The 19,384-nt window shown below is 33.8% G+C and overlaps 1 protein-coding gene across 1 annotated transcript in view; it reads right to left on the bottom strand.

Annotated features, from left to right (window-relative positions):
• Positions 1 to 1,057: 1,057 nt before the first annotated feature.
• LOC129230684 (clotting factor G beta subunit-like) overlaps positions 1,058 to 19,384 on the bottom strand; it is a 51,509-nt gene continuing 33,182 nt past the window's right edge. Inside the window, exons 7-9 of the mRNA XM_054865102.1 lie at positions 18,840 to 19,099; positions 4,918 to 5,081; positions 1,058 to 1,374 (exon numbers count right to left, since the gene is read on the bottom strand). Of these exons, the coding sequence (XP_054721077.1) occupies positions 1,204 to 1,374; positions 4,918 to 5,081; positions 18,840 to 19,099 (595 nt within the window). The 3' untranslated portion in view covers positions 1,058 to 1,203. The remainder of the gene's footprint in view (positions 1,375 to 4,917; positions 5,082 to 18,839; positions 19,100 to 19,384) is intronic.

The following is a 19,384-nucleotide window of genomic DNA, read 5'->3' as shown; positions in this document are numbered from 1 at the left end:
TGTGAGATGACTTTTCAAGTGTTACAGTCAAACCTCATCATTGTGACACTCTGGATGTCTGGTCATTTTTCCAAAGAAACAACATTAAATGTAGTAGCAAAAAAAATGGCAGATACTTATTTTCTTCAAAAAACCCGTTTTTTTTTTTTGTCAATGCCGAAAGATGTGAGCTTATGGATAAAGTTATTCAACCTCTCTTTTGTTCAAAATGCTTTACATCAATAAACTCGCATCTTTCTGCATTGAAAAAAATTGCTCTTCAAAACCCATGTCTGCAATCTTTTGCAAATTTGTATGAAAGTTATTTAATGTTGCTTTTCTTTAGTTGCACAAATTTATTCATTCATTACTTATGCCATAAATATTATTGTTAAGTGACTCCAAGATTTATGACAGTGTTTTGTTGTAAACTCTGGTTACCACAACACTTTTAGCAATTTAGGCAGGATCAACTTTTTGTTTACATCTGAAATGCTTTCAGTAAAATAATGAAAACAACCCAAAAGTTTTTTTGTAGAAATCTCTGACAAATTATAAGAAGCTTGTAACAATTTTGAGTTTAAACTTGACATCAGCACTGTATTGAATGTACTGGGCATGATATGCACATGATATTGAGTTCAAAACAGTCGGGACCAAATTTTGAGTTCAAAATCAAGCTATCTAATGGGCAAAATACATCAGAGTGTGGTATCCAATGATAATTCTAAAGCTGATAGTTCTCCAGTTAGTTACCTTACTCGGTGTTGTGGAGAAATGCTTTTGATCAGTGCTGCCCAGCCTTGTAATCGAGAGCCACACTAACTGAGACTTATTACTACTATATTTTATTAATTGAAAGTTTTCATCGGGCTTTTTTAGAAACCAATTTCTGACAATTTAGCTTCAAATTTGCAATAATCATTTGTAATACTGAATGAGAATGATAAGTTGTTTTGAAAGGTTCCAGAACAATATGTAACATTGAACATAATATGGGACACATATGGAACAGCCTCACTAGCCCCTTATGTTCCATCGGCTGTAGGTTTGCACCCCTAAATTTGCTCTTATTCTCCCGTTTCAAGACTGCCAACAATGAAAGGAGAAATAACAGACTCGTACTAAATATTTTAAAAAATATGACTTTTTATTTACAAATCCTTTTTTCTGTAACAAGTGCAACTTATATTTTTCGAAATACATGATGTATATCCTATCACTTTATATCTGCCCAAAATCTGTGTTTTCATACAACCATTTGGTATATTCGGATAAACGTGTGTATACTCCTGGAAATCCTGCTTGCGCACAACCATGTCCAAAAGATACAACACCCAGTTGAACATACGATTCATCTATTAATTTTGTTGTCATGGGACCACCAGAATCACCCTGCAGTAATTGGGAGAAAATGTATCATAATTTTATTCTCCTGTTTTATTTTCATATTTGTTACAAAAATGTAAGAAAATAATAATATAAACATAAATACTAGCAGAGCCTGGCAGACGTGCTCCCTGTAGATGTGCTATATAACTTATAGTTAACCTCTACATGGTGGGTTTGGGTGTAATAATCTATAAAGTGTTGTACAAAATGGAGAAAAATAATAAACAAATGATAAGGTTTCCTCTTGCTGGTAGAAACTGATGAATGATGTACAATTAAAATATAATTCTCAAGAAAGAACAATTATTTAGACTGTTTATTATGTAATCAAATTAAAAAAATATATATATATATATATTTAATACTTAGCTTAACGGTAGTGAATAAACTATTTCTGGTATTCTGATTTGGCGTACAGATGTACAGAGTTTTTGGTGTTCCTACTCTGGGCAAGCAACATATATTTGACTATGGGAAAATACCAAGCTAGCAAAAATGCCCGGCAGCATCAGTAATAATTACGAAAGGCAATAGTTATTTTCATTTGATTCTGTCTCAATATAAAGAACTCAAAACATATTGCACTGGTGTGATTAAAAATCAAACTCCATCGTTACCCACAAAACTAAAACAGCACTAAATCAGGGTTCACACTGAGGAAAATTCGAAGCTGGAGTATTTTACTCTGACCAAAATGTTAAGTGAAAATTTAATCATTACATCATGTACATGGATTTTTTTTAGAGGGATTTAGCAAACTTTTGCGGGCATAGTGCAAATAAAGAAAAAATAATAATAAGCATATACAAAACTTAAGATTTTCAAAAATATGAAATTAAAGCTCAGCTGTTTAAAAATGATTTACTTACAGTAAAGTCTGAAAAGTGTGAGGTTCCACTTGTTCTGAATTATTTCATTTGTACTTTTTTCATCAAAATGTTAAAATAGAAATCTTTTGCTATTGTAAAATTTATTAACAGACATACAGTACATAATAAAAGAGGGGTTGGTTTTAACAACACTCCCTAAGTGGCACGAAATATTCATCAAATGCAGATAGCATCCTCAAACAAAAAAGGAACATTTGGTTTAAGTAATCATTCTGGACTGATACATATTGGGGGAGAGTGGGGAACCATGCAATAAAACCTGTAACATCATCAACTGGGGCCGGTTTAACGGTCACAGAGTTCTCACTTGGGGAGGCATAATGAGTGGTAAACTTGCAGACATCACATCTTCAAAGTAGGTTTAATCATTGGGACTCACTATTATAACAAGATTCTCCATCCATATGTGCAATTGGTGTATTTCGAAGTTTTACTCGGGGGAGGGATCTCTAAGAGAACCAATATCTATATTCATCAGAAATTGAACATCGGAGAATGCTTAATTTCTGATCATCTCAAACTTCATGAAGAATGCAGAAATAAATTGCACTCCATCCAGCCTTTAGCAAAAGATTTCAAGACATCAAAATTCACCAGAAGAGATGAAGTTGTAATATCAATTCCAGTTGTAATGTCTTTGCATTGGTCATACAAGATTCACCCCATCCCAAATTTTTGTCCTTTCCTTCAAGAAAGTTGCTTAATGTCTTTAATTTAGTGCTTGTTTTTATGTCCTTATTTCTGTCTCGTAATTGTTTTGTTATAAACGTTTTTATGTTACTCAAAATTATTTCTCAGTTTGTTCTCGTGTGTGTGTGTGTTTTTTTTTTTTAATTCAAATTTTAAAACTTTGTTTATGTATCTATTTGGCATAGCATTTCAAATTTCTAGAAGTTTTATGTCCTTGACTCTTTAAACGTTTCCACCCTTTGACACTTTTTTCTACTCCTGACAATCGTTTAGCGCATCCTATCAAGGATCTTGTACGAACAAAGATCAGGGTTGGTAAAAAAAAACGTTTTTTTCAATAACACCAAAAAAAACCGTTTTTTTTTGGTTTAAACCAGGTTTTTTTGGCTTAAACCGGGTTTTTTTTTTTAAATACTATTTGCGAGAAAAACAATTTTCGGAAGAAAATTAAGGTTTCATGTAATTAACAGTTATTCAATAGTCACATTATACCTAATTTCTTGATTAATTAAAGAGATAACAAAATCTTGTAACTAAATTAAATAATTAAAATAGCTTCCTGCAGGGAAATATTGATTGAAATGTTTGACTTGATTAACATATTAGTATGCATGTATGTATAGACCCTTTATGATACGAAATACTTCAAGAAGTGGTTGTGATGTAGGTTAAGATAAAATATAATGAAGATCCAAGAAAATTTTTTTATAAAACCAACATAATATGAATAATTATCGAATAAAGGTAAAAGTTATATTTTTAAGCATAATCTTTTCAAAAGAACAATTTTCATATTTTTTCTTTCTGATCTTACATAATGCTGATTTTTATATACACAATGTCGCAAATATTGAAGTAAAGCAAAATGTACAACAGTACATGATTGAACAGTCAAAAAATCAATTGCTGTTGTACTGACAAAGTTTTAAAAAAAAGTGCTGCTCTGTATTCGACTCCGTTCTTATTTTGGAAAGACTTGGAAAAGATATCGACTATCGCTAAAACAAAGAACCAAATCAAAAATACAAAAATTGGTGTAACATGGCTTAAATTACAGCTTATTTACTGGCATACATGTTGCATCCAGCATTGAAGTTTAAAAAATATTAAATGCAAACTCTTTAGAACAAATAAATGTGTAGCAAATTCTATTTCAAGAAATTTTTTTTGCCAAAAACGTTATATACGTGAAGTATAAACTTTTTTTAAAAATTTGATTCATAAAATATTGTATTCACCTGCAGAATAAATCTTAATTTTTAGGTGCAAACAATTAAGTTAGACTGTTGATTACCTTACAAGTCAAAGTTAAAATTCCAGGAAAGTGCAAATAAATGGCCAAAAATGTCACATCCCTGCAACAGGAGTGAGCAATATTGTAAATTGCATCTACAATAAAAGATTCAATCCTTAGTAAATCTTAACTAATCATGCAAATTAAGCATAATGGTGGAAGTTGACTGAAATCTGCTTTATGGCACATATATGAAATAAAAAATATATTAATATTTTTTTTTCGATTAAAGCTTGTAATACATTTTGAAGAAGCAACTTTGCAATTTTAGTATTTATCTCTGCAACTTAACTAGGAACTTAGCATAAATGGAATTTTACATTTTTCAATATGTGTGGGGAAATCAATGTAAACCTGTAAAATCGATTTTTTTTGGCTTTTTTTTAAACCATTTTTTAAAAAAACCGCATGGTTTTTTTAAAAAAACCAATTGGTTTAAACCAAACAACCCTGACAAAGACAGAGAGGATGGTGGCCCTTTCACAAAGTTTCTGTTAAGTCTCTGGGGTACACACATAAGTGTGTATGTATGTATAAGTTGATGAAGAACTAATTCAAAAAAAAAAAAGAAAAAACCAGCTTTTTCATTGTCTCATAGACATGCTGGGAAAACAAAATTGAATGACTTTTGTTCGCCAATTCTGAAAGGAAGGAAATGACTGCTACTCTTACCTGACATGCATCTTTTCCACCCTCCTGGAGACCGGCGCAGATGAAAAGGTTAGTGATCCCATTAGGGAAGCTGTTTTTAGGTATCTTTGAATAAGATTCGTTGCACTGCATCAGAGGAACTATGGGTACATTCACTTCTTGTAGTACCATGCTACTCACGCCACCTGGTGGAAAAGAACAACGTACTAGGGTGAGCAATAAGTAAAGACAAGGAGATGAGGCAATGTGGTATTAGGTTTGGTTTCAATTGTACTAGCCAATTAGACCTAATTTGCTATCAAGCAAATATTTGATAAAAAATGTTACTGAACATTTTCATTTGATATCTCCACTGTTTTGGTTTAAAACAAAAAGTCTGAAATTATCTTATTCACTTCAGTCTTGACATTTGTAAAGTTCTTTACTGGACTCTTGATGCTCACCAATCATGGGGAAATCAAGACAATATACAGTTGAGTCCCGACTTATGCGAGGGATGCGTTCTAAGACTCTTTGCGTAAGTCAAAATTTTACGTTGTGGAAAATTTATGTGTACATTTTTTTAGAAACATACCAAATTCTTTTACACATTTGTAAACACCCCTCAAACTGCTTTAAAGCATTCCTCAACTATACATTACAGTTTCTTACGTAGAGAACTGAACTTATACTGTATTTAAAAAATAAAAAAGCTTGTTTTTTTCAACATAAATACTTTAAAGTTGCACAAAATGAATGATCAATGGGAGGGAAGGACGTAAAATAAAACAACACGTTACGCCCTCTATATGCTGCATTATAATAGTACTGTACAGTAGATACAGTAATAATAGTTATGAGTTAAAAAATGGAAGATTATGATGAGTTATGCTTCATGATCAAATTGTTATTCTAATCTAATATATTTTAAAATATGGTTGCTTCGCCTTTTCTTTTATAAAGTTTCCACTTATGGCAACAGCCTCTCTTCCTGATTTCTTTAATCCTAAAGTTCAAGAGCAGTTTCCATTTCATAATTTATTTTGCTTAGAGTCTGCAAGCTTCAATATTGAAACTAAGTATTTTGTAGTAAGTTACTGCCCTAAGCCAGGGCTAAGGCAGAAATACTTAAAATACACCACCAGCTCAACTATTCCATCCGAGGACTGCAGTTTTGTGCTTTTTAGCACTCATCAGCCCAGAATAGGAATCACATAAGCTGGTGGCGAAAATCCTCTTAAGGGAGCCAAGAGAGCCAAACAAACTGGTCGCTAATGTAGAATTTTTCGCTGCTGCGAATTTTTTAAGCGGTAATTTGTGAGGTTGGGAAAACACTGGGATTGCCATTTGTTTCGATGTAGTGTAGTGCTCGATGGAATGTTTCACTTGTGTAAGCATTCTAATTGTTTCGGTGAGTTCAGGGAATTCTTTTAATAATTTAGGAAATTCTGTATCCCGGTATACATTATAAATGCTGAATGGAATACGATCGGAAATTTTACTCCTTTATTGCAATTTTGTCAATGAGAACCGTTGAAACTGTTCACTAGAAGTCGATAGTGACGTAAAACATATGCGCCAATAATTAGCTGAGTCATAGATGCAATTATAAATATTCAATGTAAACTTCTACACAAGTCAAGATCTAACTTTAGTAGCTATTGAACAAACGTAGTAATTTCTGTTTCACTGGCTGCAAACAGTTTTACCCGAAACGGCATTCGATTTTTGTCTTCATTGGAGGGTGGGACCATAGAAACGTGGGCACCAGTATCAATACAATAATTTAAAGAAGAAAACTTATCAGCGAGGTACAGGTGCGAAATTTACTTTTTACCGAAACCCAAAGTTTCTAGCTATGGCTGCACTTTTTTTCCGAACGGAATGAGCATGGTTGTTTGCACTAATGATAAGCATTTTGTTCAACAAGACTCCAATTTTTTCAAAACATCTTCTCATGTCATTACGAGTGATTGCATTCTGGTTAACTCTTCCAGGCTGAGGAAGAAGGGGAGTTTATCTAGCAGTAGAGTTAACATATATTCTGTCATGTATGTTTTCGTCTGACTTTTTGTTCTCAGTTCTCGTCATCACTCGATGCTCCTTTTTTGCACATTTCCTCTATGTCCGAGGCAGGTTCTACACGAATTCCAGAGGTACCTGGTGCTGCCAGTAAGGGTGGTTGTTCAAGATTGGTTCTCAATTTTTTGTTCCTTGTCAAAGGTCTGCGATCAGCATACTCTTTCTTCACGTTCAGAAGACATCAAGGAAATTTTTTTTGACAATGTTATTTTTTTTTAAGCTGCTTTTTACCCATGCCTCGAATACAGTGGAAACATGAGCTGCTTTGTAGAGTTCAATGTATAACTTTGTCATCAGCAATAACAGGAATAATATAGTTTTTGTTGCCTGAGGCTTGGTTTATCGATTTTAAATCATAAAGGGAAACCTCAGTCATCATTTTCAGTCATTTCAATCTTTTTTTGCGGATGAACTTTTGCTTCCACAAACAGGTGAAATTGCAGCGCCATATAGATAGCATTTAAAGTATTTTTCTCTCCGTGTATTTGCTGAAGAGTTCTTCAATGTTGATGACTTTTCTTTGAGTAGGCTTGGGAATACTTATGAACCTTGTTCACAGCGGGTGTGAATGTCTTAATGTTTGTAGTACCACTTTCTGCTAGTTCAATGGCAACAGCTATTTTTACCAAATCTGAAAATTTTAGGTCCTTTTTGCGAGGACTTTTTTTCTGAGTGTTTTCGATATAGTCTTAAACAGAAGGATTCCCAAAACTTCACCAATATATACTTCGAAATCGCTCGAAGAAGTTAAACTTCTCAAATCCATCTAGCTGATGAGAAACACATTCTTCAGCTATTTGATTTCGTCGATGAAACCGAAAGCGCTCAGCAACGGTTGCAAATGCTGCTTGAGAGCGCGTTTACAAGTGAAATACTATGACCCGACTCAAAGCGAGAAATAGGAAAAAACCTCCACTTTTCATCTCATCTTACCTTCGCTCCATAGCTGGAAATTTTAGACGAAAAGGAAGATTGACATGTAAGTGGAGTGAAAAGGATCATCATAAAGCGAAATGGTGAACACTAAATGTTGCTCGTGACTTGAGGAAATTACTAAACTTAAATTTTGCTGATCATGATAAACTTTTGGGGTAGATCAGCCTAGATGTATCCAGTTGGTTGTTAAACAGCCTAGTAGCACCAGTTTGATAAAAAAAAAATAATCAAGTTCAGAAACAGATTTTAACTCTAAGAAAAAAAAATTAATTTTTTTTAGATGTATTTTGGAACAAAGTAAGTTTACCTTAGGTTTAAAATGTAAATTTTTTCCTGCCTTATGCTGGGCCATGGTTGTTTTTACCGTTGTTAGTCTTAATGACTGATATACCCCTCCATTACTGGATGTCTAGGTAAGTCCAGGAACGTGTAGGTTTCTTTATTGCAGGTTTCCAAGCCTAAATTGTGTTTCTTCATATCTCAAGCCTTAATGTTTGACTTATAATTCAATCAATTGTTGGACTTTAGTACTTACAGCAACCACAGAAACTTTTGATTAGTTATAATGGCGACTCACTGCTGCTGATGGAGTTTTCATCGACGAACAGAACTTGGAATAACAGAAATTATGTGTTGCCCTAGAATCCAACGCACGTCCGGTCTAGTTGGGCAGAAAAATGCGCTTACTTTACCAATGGGAAGCACGAAGCTGACTAAGACATCATTTTCTTCATTTGAAATTTCAGAGACATTTGCCAATCTACCATTTTCAGTCGTAACTGCTTGCAAAACATAGCCCAGCCTGGAAAGCTACATTCTTCACGTGGTATAAAATTTTTCTTAGACTTTTAACGATATTTGCTAACAAAATAATTAATGTCATTGGATATTCTTCTAATGCAAAGATGCTTTTTATTTAATGGCACAAAGTGATGGTTTTCTCTCGTTCTTGAAACTGTGCAACCATTCTTGAAACTTCGTTCTTTATCAGATTTAATTCCTTCCATTTCTAGCGTTGAAACGAAAATGAACTCAATTCCTTTAATATTTCTACTGCTGTATTGAAACAGATCAGTGGTGTCAAAATCTGGTCTTCAATTGGTCGTTGAAGGCTTGTTCGTGCTGCTAAGCGTTCTTTACTTTGTTCCTCCAACTCCATCCCCTGAAAATTTCCCATGACTTGTGCTAAAAGAATTTCATTCGGCTGGTATTCCAAAGTTACTTTTATGATGATAAAGATTCAGTAAGCTTTTGAAAGTTTTATATTGTGCAGATGAGCCATCACTGAAATAGTAAATGTGATTTTTTCAAATCGGCACATTAGCTCTTCTATTAACTTAAGTAGAAACACATGTACAGCAACAGTTCCGTACCATTAGGCAGTTATTAATAAAGCTGATGCTGTTGATTTCCAAATTATTCTTTAAAACCACAAAAAAAACGGGTGTAAAGTAGCTTGTCTGTTATTCTAGTAGAAACCTTGAACTGCATCTTGGACAATAAACGAATATTTCAGCAAAATCCAATAAAATAACCAGTCTATTTGCCTTGAGGCTTTCTTTTGTACTCTTCAGGGGCTTGCTTTGATGCTTAGCGATGTAATGATGAGAAGAGAGTTTAACAAATTTTAAAACCAGGGTCTTAAATAAAATTTTCTGCAATCATCTGTTTGGTTTCTTGTGTACCTCTATCAGTGTGAACCCACTATTTGAACTCAATAGTATCTTCTGGATCATAATCTTCAAAACTTTCTTCCAAAAATTGTTGCAGGGTTTTTTTCCCGAATAACTTTCACAGCGTTGCAGAATGCAGTCTTTCGATGCCAAGTCACACACTGTCGTAGCTAACAGCACTTTATAATCTTCTTTAACTGGACTGCTTGCAGGCATCAATTTTAGATTTTCGTGTTTAGTGCAGATGCAGGATGAATGTGTTCCCGCTGCACCTATTGTAACACACCATTTTGGTCTCAATTCACAGAACTTGGAGAGTCCAATTGTTGAGACCCGCAAAAAAAATTTTGTTTATAATAATTTTAATGCTGAAAACACAAATGAATTAGAATATTTTTTATAAATGAGTCTGTACAAATGCGTGGTTATAAATGTCGTAAGTTAGATATCGTAACTTAATTTATCCAACGTAACGTAATTGGTAGCTTCTTCAATTTTTTAAATCTTTTGGAACGTAAAAGCAAAAATAATAATGTTTGCTACTGTTACCAGTCGTAAATAAAATTAAAACCTAACAAGCAAGAGTAAGAACTGGACTGCAGTTCCAACATTCTCCCACCGCTTGCACCTCTGTTCCATTTCTGCTGACAAAATATCGATCCAACATAGTTCTCTTTTCCACGCTTCTTCCAATCTACCTTCTTTCAGCTTCAGATTTTAGTTGCTCTAACTCTTCGACAACATTGACACTCGTAACTTGGTTGTCCAAGTAAAATCCTTGCTTCAAATGATCAATCGTATTTTGGAGACTCTCTGTATAGAATTTCTTTGTAGTACTTCTGGGTGGATCGATAGCAGGTTGGTGTGGGACGTTAAACAAGACTTCGGAAATCTGTTTTGATACTGTTTCTGTAATTCTGTCTCCCTGTGTTTGATCACAGTATCATGAAATTCGTAGGACTTATCTTTCAATAAGCGTTTCGATCCAGATTCAGCATCGTATTTTTGGTACACAGGTGAAGTGTGTCCGGCAATGTTAGTTCGTATCTGTGTCCATCTTTTTTGATAGTTTCTTGAAAGTGGGCGAAAGTCTATTCTTTGCATATTTCCCCACTTTTTTTCTGGTGTTGAAGTAACCGTAGAAGTTGAAGTAACTTCACAATCAGATTTCGAAATCTTTTGTTTAGGCCAACGATACTTCCTATTATTTGGCGACTTGACTGACTGTTCAACTGAACCGATTCCATTTAAGAAATATTCTATCTTTGACTTAAAAGAAAAATATTGCTCTCTGTAAGTTTCAACATCGCCAAATTCCTTAGTGTAGTCTTTTTCACTATTGGCATTTATTTTGCCAAGCAATAAATCATAAATTTTTTTCTTTGTTAGCTTCTAAACGACTTTTTTTATCGGACAATGCAAATTTAATACAAATAACTGATATCATCGGTTTTCGTTTTCGTAATTTCATCAGCTATATCTTTCGTAGGATTCGTAAAGTCATTCGTATAAAACCTTACGTCGTAATCTTAAAGCATCCATAACAAAAGTTTGTATGCACTTCAAATGCAAAATTCAAACGTACCTTAATTTGCGTTCTGTCCTGATGCATGGACGCCAGTTGTTAAGACTCGCAAAAACTTTTTTGTTTATAATAATTTTAATGTTGGAAACACAAATGAATTAGGATATTTTTACAGATAGTTCTACACAAATTCGTGGTTATAAATGTCGTAAGTTAGATATCGTAACTGAATTTATCCAACGTAACGTAATTCGTACTTCTTATCGTAACTTCTTCAATTTTTGAAATCTTTCCTTTTTCTCGTTCCTAGGTTCAGTTTTGTGATGAGGGGTGGACACAGAGTCCCTACTCTCCATTACTCATGATTAGATTAATTAACGAGGATTGTTAATTTTGAAACTTTACATATGGCTCCGATCCTTAACATAATGGATCCATGAATGACATGAAAGAATAAGAGATAAAAGAAAGAAGAAAAAAATAGAAGAAAGAAGCGTCAACGAAGAAGAAATTAACAATAATGTCTCGTAATACTGTGTTTAGGGCAAAAAAAAAAAAAAGGAATGATGAACGAAGTTTTAGATAGTGTTGCAACTGGAGCAATTAGGGGAGTCAGCTTTCTTCATTTTGAATAGTTTGTCCTTCGTCAGAAGCAAGTTAGTTAAAATTCAATCCCTTGACTCCATTGTCGAAGGACAAATTTAGTTTCTCTCCTATAGACAGGTTGGTTTCCCATATAAATTCGATTTTTTTTAGTGGACTTGAGTTTTGTTAGGAACTATCCTCACTTTTACGTTTTGAAGGCCCCGTTCAAAAGAAATATGAGTCTCATCTATAAGTCACAAAATAAAGAAAATAAAAAGTGCAGGTAGAACAATCTAAAGCACAAGTAGAAAACAAGTATGAAATTCCAAAATGGCGATTATAACGCAGTTCACATTGAACACCACGCGTCTTCCATCAGAGCGCTTTCTTTAAACCTTTTGGAACGTAAAAGCAAAAGTAATAATGTTGATGTAAATAAAATTAAAACGTAACAAACGAGTAAAAACTGGACTGGAGTTCCAACACCAATTTTTGGCTATTAATTTTCTTGCTGCTTGTGGGCGTTTGTGTTACTTTTTATGATATAAAATCCAAATGCACAAAATAAAACTGAATTTCTGTATCTTTATTTTCTTTCCAGCGGTAGTTTAGCGTTTCGATAGATATTTACATGGTTTGTTTTTCGAATTCAAACTTTTTCGCTAGTAGTGAAAGTAGTAATTATTAGTACTTTCGGTTTCCGCTAGTAGGTGTCACAACCAAAATATGGCTTGGCATATAGAGTGCCTCTATATCAACTACATCACCATTCTTTCTGAAACACTGAACTCATGCCGTGCCTTTTTAATGCTCCAGCTTTGGAGTAATATCGTTAAAATCTACAATTTTTCACGCTGCTTTGACAAATAATTTTTCTTGTAGTTCTTTAATCAGCTGGCTATGGTTTAAGCAATAAGGACATGACTTGCTAGAGCTTGATATTTCTTGAAACATGGTGTTTAAAAATCTTTTGCGTCTAAACTTACTTCCAGTAGCTGCAGTGTTATATACAATTTTCTCTCCAGTTTTTCTTATTTTTCTTTTCTCTTTCCTTTGATATCCCTCATTGACACCCGTTGAAATTTTAGAATCGAGATCCGAACAGAAGTTAGACATGTGTCAATTGATTCGAATGGATACATTAATTATTTTTCCTCTTCTGATTTTGATGAATCTAAATGCTGTTGCATTGATTTGTTAGTTGAAAGTAAGTTTTGGCAGGTTAGCCAAGTTTTCTGATCATGCTTATTATTCTTCTTAGCATTCAAATGATCAGTTGTCTCAGGTTTCAGCTCTAATAATCGAACTCAGTAGCATTAGTCTCAATGACAGGATCCAAAAACTTTTTATGCCATTTTTAAATATTAAAGCTAAATCGAGACTACTGCATACATGGCACCGAATTATGTATGGTTTAGCTACTAATTTTCCTGGACAATTCTTAGAAGATCTGTTTGCAAGTTGTTATTTTGAAGGTCTCTCCTGGGGTTTCATCCGCTTTCGTAATTTTCTGTAAGACAGTGGTTGCCAAGTTTTGATGCTAAAAATATCATTAAATGTATCTTATTAAATGCAACTATAGTGCACCGATCTTTTTTACTGGTCTTGAAAATCAGTTCAGTTCACAGACTTTTTTTTTTTTCCAAAGAAGTAGGTGGTTCAGACATTATCTTTACGCTATGCAGAGACAAAAACAAGAGGGAAAATACAAGCAAACAATGAAAAGAAAAAAAAAAACAATGAACACAATAAAAAACAGGGAAACACTAGAACAAAATAAAAATCAAGCGTTCAAATTGTTCAACAAGTCCCTGGCCTCCCAGTAACGGGAGGAAATTCAGGGCTGTGATAGGGCGAAACAGACGGGGAGCTGATCGGCATCCATCGGTGCACCACTGCGACAGAGGGGGCAGGCAGGGCTATCTACAGTCCGAAGTTTGCTAAGATGGGCATATAAGCAATCGTGCGTGGTCGTGAGAACGCGAAACGAAAGGCAGCAACAGCATTGTTTTTTGGACAATCAGGGATGTTCAAAAATGCGTCTCTCCACGGTTTTTCCTTTATACGCTGTTTTAGTGATGACAGCAAGCAAGTTTATATGGGGCTTGATTGACAGAACAGCCTTTTTTTGGCCAGCGCGTCCGCTTTTTCGTTGTCAGGCGTACCGCAATGCGAGGCAGGGTTAGCCGGATTGGACCCAATTTTTTTTTTTTTTTTTGAAAAAACCCATTATTTAGCCCACTTTTGGATTTTTTAAAATTTTCTGAGAAGTCTTTAAAAAAATTAATTAATTTAAATACTTTTATAATTTAAACTTCTTTTTTATTTGTTCTTCACCACAGACATTGGACATAAAAAATGAATTTTGAACTTTAATAGTATTTCTTAACTCTTAATGGTATTAAAAAATACTTCAGATATTTTAAATAAATATATTTAACTTTTTCCTTTAACTGATCAATAAATAACTCAAATTATCTTGACTAACTCCTGAAAAGTCTGATTATTTTCTGCAAATCAACACATCACAAATCTCGAATAAACAAGGTATATTTTTTAGAAATTAACAGGTGTTACAAACGGTCGGACAAAAAACAGAATAGGATGTACAGTATTTTCATTATCTTACGAAGAAGTTTAATATTTCTTACTCTGTACACAGAAATAGAAAAACAGGCAACATAAAATTCAAGGAAATCGTCTTGATTAAGCTGGAATTCAGTAAAAAGGGATTTAAACTACTTGAGGTTCTACAGTAGTTTTGCATAACAAAATGAAATACAATAAAGTAAAATTCAAAAAAAAAAAAATGTAGTAATTAAAAACGAATAAACAAACAATAGATTTTATCACTCAAGAAGTAACTTTGCCTTAACTATTGATAATCATGGAAACTAAAAAATCTGAAACTTCACCATTCTTGGGTTTCGTCGTCTTTTATACTTTTCTTCAGAAAACGCTGAATTTTCCAGCTTTTTTTTTTTTACCCCAAGACAATTTTTGTGCTTTGTCCATATTCTTACGTTACAATATTCTACAAGTACCCACATTTTCCCTAAAAAAAGACAAAAAAAACCACATTTGTTTTAAAAAACCCAGCTTTAGTTGAGTTTTTTTGGGATTTTATTTAAAAAATCCCAAAAAACCCCTAGGTCCATGGGCTTTTTTAAAAAAAAACCCCGATTTTTTGCCAACCCTGATGCGAGGGGATCCATTGTAAAACAATCATTTTATACTTTTCACGCAACCATCTCATTAAGGATCTACTTTTCATCACGGACATAGAACCAAGGTCTTGAGTGCAACTGGCAATGACAAGAATTGCAGCTTGTGAATCCGAGAAAATTACAGCCTGTTCGTCAAGAGAAGGGCGAGCATCTAAATAAGTCAGAGCTACTCTAATTGCTTCAACTTCACCATCGAATGCTAGTTTTGCCCTTCCCAGTGAAAAATAATGAACAAACCGATATAGTCTGTAAACCCCAAGGAATTTACAGACTTGGGGTGTGGATTTGATCATCCCTTTAAATCAGGGAAGTAATCACTGCTTCCCGTTAAGAGGGAAGTAGTGATTAATTCTTTTAAAACATTTTTTTTTAAACGATTCATACAAAAACATACTACCGTATTTTTAGTTTGGCTTGAGGGAACCTCACAAAAAGAATGAGCTTTCTACAGTGATAGACATCTCTTTATGGTAGTGCAATAATAAAAAAAATCTACAAACCTAATTTGGGGCTTTATTTCCTTCTACTTGAAGATAAAGGTAGATTTGTCATTAGTTATGTAATTTTTAAAAAGTGAGGATAAATGATGCTCTCTCACTTCTGTTTCTTATTTAACAAAAATCCTTGGTCTATAATTCAATATCCTTACCCCAGCGACTTACAAGCTACAATATTGAAAATTCTGAAACTTCCTTTTTACTGCTTTCGTTTTCTTTTTAATATACGTAACTTAACGAAATAGTGCTACATAAAACCCTCAATTTTATGGCCTAGTTGTAGTGTCTGTGTTTTATACAGTTCTTTATATGTCATTGCGTGTACCCTTTTCTGGTAGGGGTGCGACATCGATGTCGATGTTTTGGAAACATCGATGTTTTCGTTAAAACATCGATGTTTTTAACATCGATGTTTTACTTTCGATGTTTTCGGAAAATCGATGTTTTGGTTTCGATGTTTTTCTGATGTTGGTGTTTTGGTGTTATAATTGAAAATTATAGTAAAATTTGCTCCAATTTTCTCGTTAGGTAATTAAGTTTACTTATGGAATTGCTTCAAAAATTTCATTTATTTGCGTACATTTAAAAAGATCGGTTTTTTCTGTGTAAAGGATGATTTTTGAAAGGATCACTACAAGATGGTCAAAGATAACTGGAGGGTGAGGAAGAGGTCAAAGATATTGGAAGAACTCGACACTGGTAGTCTGTTGCCAGAACTTACAGTCGATTCTAAGGCTCTTAGTCATTAATTCCTTAACTTAAGGAGAATCCTATATATTGCTACGGTGAATATTATGACTGTAAAAATTCAGAACTGTTAAAAGTTGTGTCGAAGTATTTGATAGTGATGGCGACTTTTGTTTCATCGGAAAGAGTTTTTTCTCTGCCTGGTGGAATAGTCAGAGAAAAGAGAAATGCGCTTAAACACCAAATATTGGGGGTTACTTATCGTCTACCCAGGGGTGGATACAGACTAACAATTTAGGGGGTTCATGCTAAAGAGTGACCCTCCCCCTCCTCCATGAATAAACTTATGGTTTTTGGTATGAAAAATTTCTGAAACTGCTTTGGTGTTTAAAAACTACCACATCTGTCAGAAATATGGCATCTAATAAGACAAAAACCTCACGAATACATTTTATAAACAATTAAAAGCAGTAGTATTTCAAGTATTTACTTTTAAAAATAATTCAAAAACTGAAACAAAAACTGAAATCATTTACATTTTATCCATAAAGTGTTTGAATACAATGCGAACGGATAATATTGTCGAAGTTTTAGAGGGGGGAGGGGGTCATGACACCTATGACCCACCCCTTGTATCCGCCACTGCCTAGGTGGGCACCCCTGCGAGAACCTATGTATATTGAGGTTTTGCGCTAACACGGCACTTAAATTTTACATTTCTTGCACAATAATAAATCCCAAACACCGATTTAAACTAATAAACTATTTACAGCACATTTAAAAATAAACTCAGCACGACTAAAAACTGAGCTATCTAAATTTTACAACAGAAAGAAATTCTAATCTATAAAGACTTTACATTTAAAAAAAAAAAAACATTTACGGACTCAAATGTTTTATCGATTGAATCGATGCCTGAAGCTTTGGATACGGTTTTACAAAAACTATTGTTGATTAAATTTGTTGCTTATAAAAGCAAACGGGCGTCAGACACTTCTTTGTTACTTTTCATTATACTGGCTCCTGAACCCAGCCCCGCAGACTAACTGTCTCAAGAAAAACTATTTTTACTGTCTACATATTTTAAATGCGTATGCTATAAATAGAAAAGTAATACAGTAGAATACCTTTATAACGCCAACCTGTATAACGCAGTTCTCTATAAACCGCACAACTTTTCAGAAGTAAACAATAAGTTTTGAAGTTTAAAAAATCCCTCTGTTTTGCCTTGCAAACATAAAAATTGTTATCAAAATTAAATTTTGAATCAGTTTTTCATCTTTTCATCTTAATTCAAAGCTTTTAAATGAAAATTAGCATTCACAGTAAAATGAAAATACCAGATGGTTCTTGAAAATGCAGCTGTTATGCAAACCATGAAGCTAGCTGAAGTGCAGGATATTTCACTTTCTTGTAATAAAGAAACATATTTATTTGTGAATGACTTATTGTAAAATTAGTGCTTTAATACTCACTACAGATAAAACTCATTCTGAAGTGCTAATATACAGATATATTTTGAATATTAGTTTAAAAATTTGTGAAATGACCTATATAACGCCAAAACCTGTATAACGCAAAAACTCTGGTCCCAAGGTGTGCGTTATAATGGTCTTCTACTGTAGTTAATCCCCCCCCCCCCAAAAAAAAAAATCGAGAACTATTTACTGTTTCTTATTATGGTTTCGGTCCGGCTTTTTTTTTTTCCAAGCAGTCATTTTCACTACTCAAATGCAATGAACCTTGAAACCCATGACAAAGTATTGTCGCAGATTTTAATAGGAGGAGGTGGTCATGACCCCCATGATCCCCCCTCCTCCTTGTATACACTTCTTACGGTTTCGATCAAGTTTTTTATGTTTTCGAGCAAACATTCAAATACTGTTGCGGGTTTGGGGGGTGGTGTTATGATCCCCTTGACCCCCTCACTTGTATCCTCCAATGCGTCTACCCCCAACAAGCCGTCCCTGAATTACTCACAATTTGTGTTTAATTATATAGCACTAACAGTACAAAACATTCCTTGCTCTTATTAATAATTGTCAGAACTAATTTTGTACTTTTAATATAATTTGCACAACTCTTTCTCATCATACAACTGACTGTAAGTGCTATGATATATTTTTTCGCAGATTTAACTATAGTTTGTATTAATTGTTGCATGTCTTATTATCATTTTTTGTCTTATTATATTATTATAGCACCAAGATGTTGCGAAATTATTCCTATTAAAATGTATTCATGATTTGCAGTTCAGTAGTTTCAATATATTCGTGGGGTTCGTATTCTTTTGTATTGCTTAAATTAGACGCAATGCCAAACGAATCCCCTGATCCATTAAGAAACATTGATTAAATTTGTTGCTAAGTTGGTAGTGTAGTGTATTAAAAAATGTATGTTAAATATTGACAAAAAGATCGATGTTTTAAAACATCGATGTTCGGAAACATCGATGTTTTTTGGTCGATGTATCAGTACCATCGATGTTTTAATTTCCAACATGATGTTTTGCCATCGATGTCGCACCACTATTTTCTAGTCATCGCAACTGGATGCTTAAAAGCTAAAAAAAAATTGAGAAGAAACACTGATGTTGAAAAAAGTACAAAGAAAAATGGAGCAAGATTCGATACTTGACCGTGTATCAGTCGTTGTCAGCGATTGAAATGTTTTCACCAGTTTTAGAATTACATAACTAATATCATTATATATTCAAAAGCACAACAATTGATTTAGTCAAAGTAAGACATACCAAAAGACGTGTCACCCCACCCAGTAACAGTGACAGTATTTTCTTCAGGTTTAATTTTACTCCTCAAATTTTCCGATGGCAAGCATACAGGATACACCTTCTTTCCGAGAACCACTTCCTTTCCTACCTTTAGCAGTGCGATATCATTATAATACTGCTTGATCTTATAACTTGCATGTATAGTTATATCTTCTACTGGATACTCTGTGCCATCCTTGGTTGTGTGGGCTCCGACGACTACAAAGAATTTAGAAGGAACTCTGAAAGAAGAAGAAAAATTATAAAAATCAGAATGCTATTCAAAAAAAACCCTGAGCTGTATAGTCAGTCCACTGGAGTTCTATTTGAGAGCTCCGTCATCGATTGCTCGAGCAGTAACAAATCGAGATTTCATGTCAAATGCACTCCTGTGCGCACAAAATGAAATATTAAGAAAAACGAAACACTTTCCGTGCAAATTTTCTTACAAACCATATAATTTTTTTTCTTACATAGTAACCTTGAAACAATTTTAACATATCAATAATTATCTGTAATTAAACGGT

Source organism: Uloborus diversus, chromosome 9 (assembly GCF_026930045.1).
Source record: "Uloborus diversus isolate 005 chromosome 9, Udiv.v.3.1, whole genome shotgun sequence".
Classification (NCBI taxonomy): domain Eukaryota; kingdom Metazoa; phylum Arthropoda; class Arachnida; order Araneae; family Uloboridae; genus Uloborus; species Uloborus diversus.
Note: the sequence above shows the minus strand (reverse complement) of the source record. Positions and strands in the feature narration are given on the sequence as shown.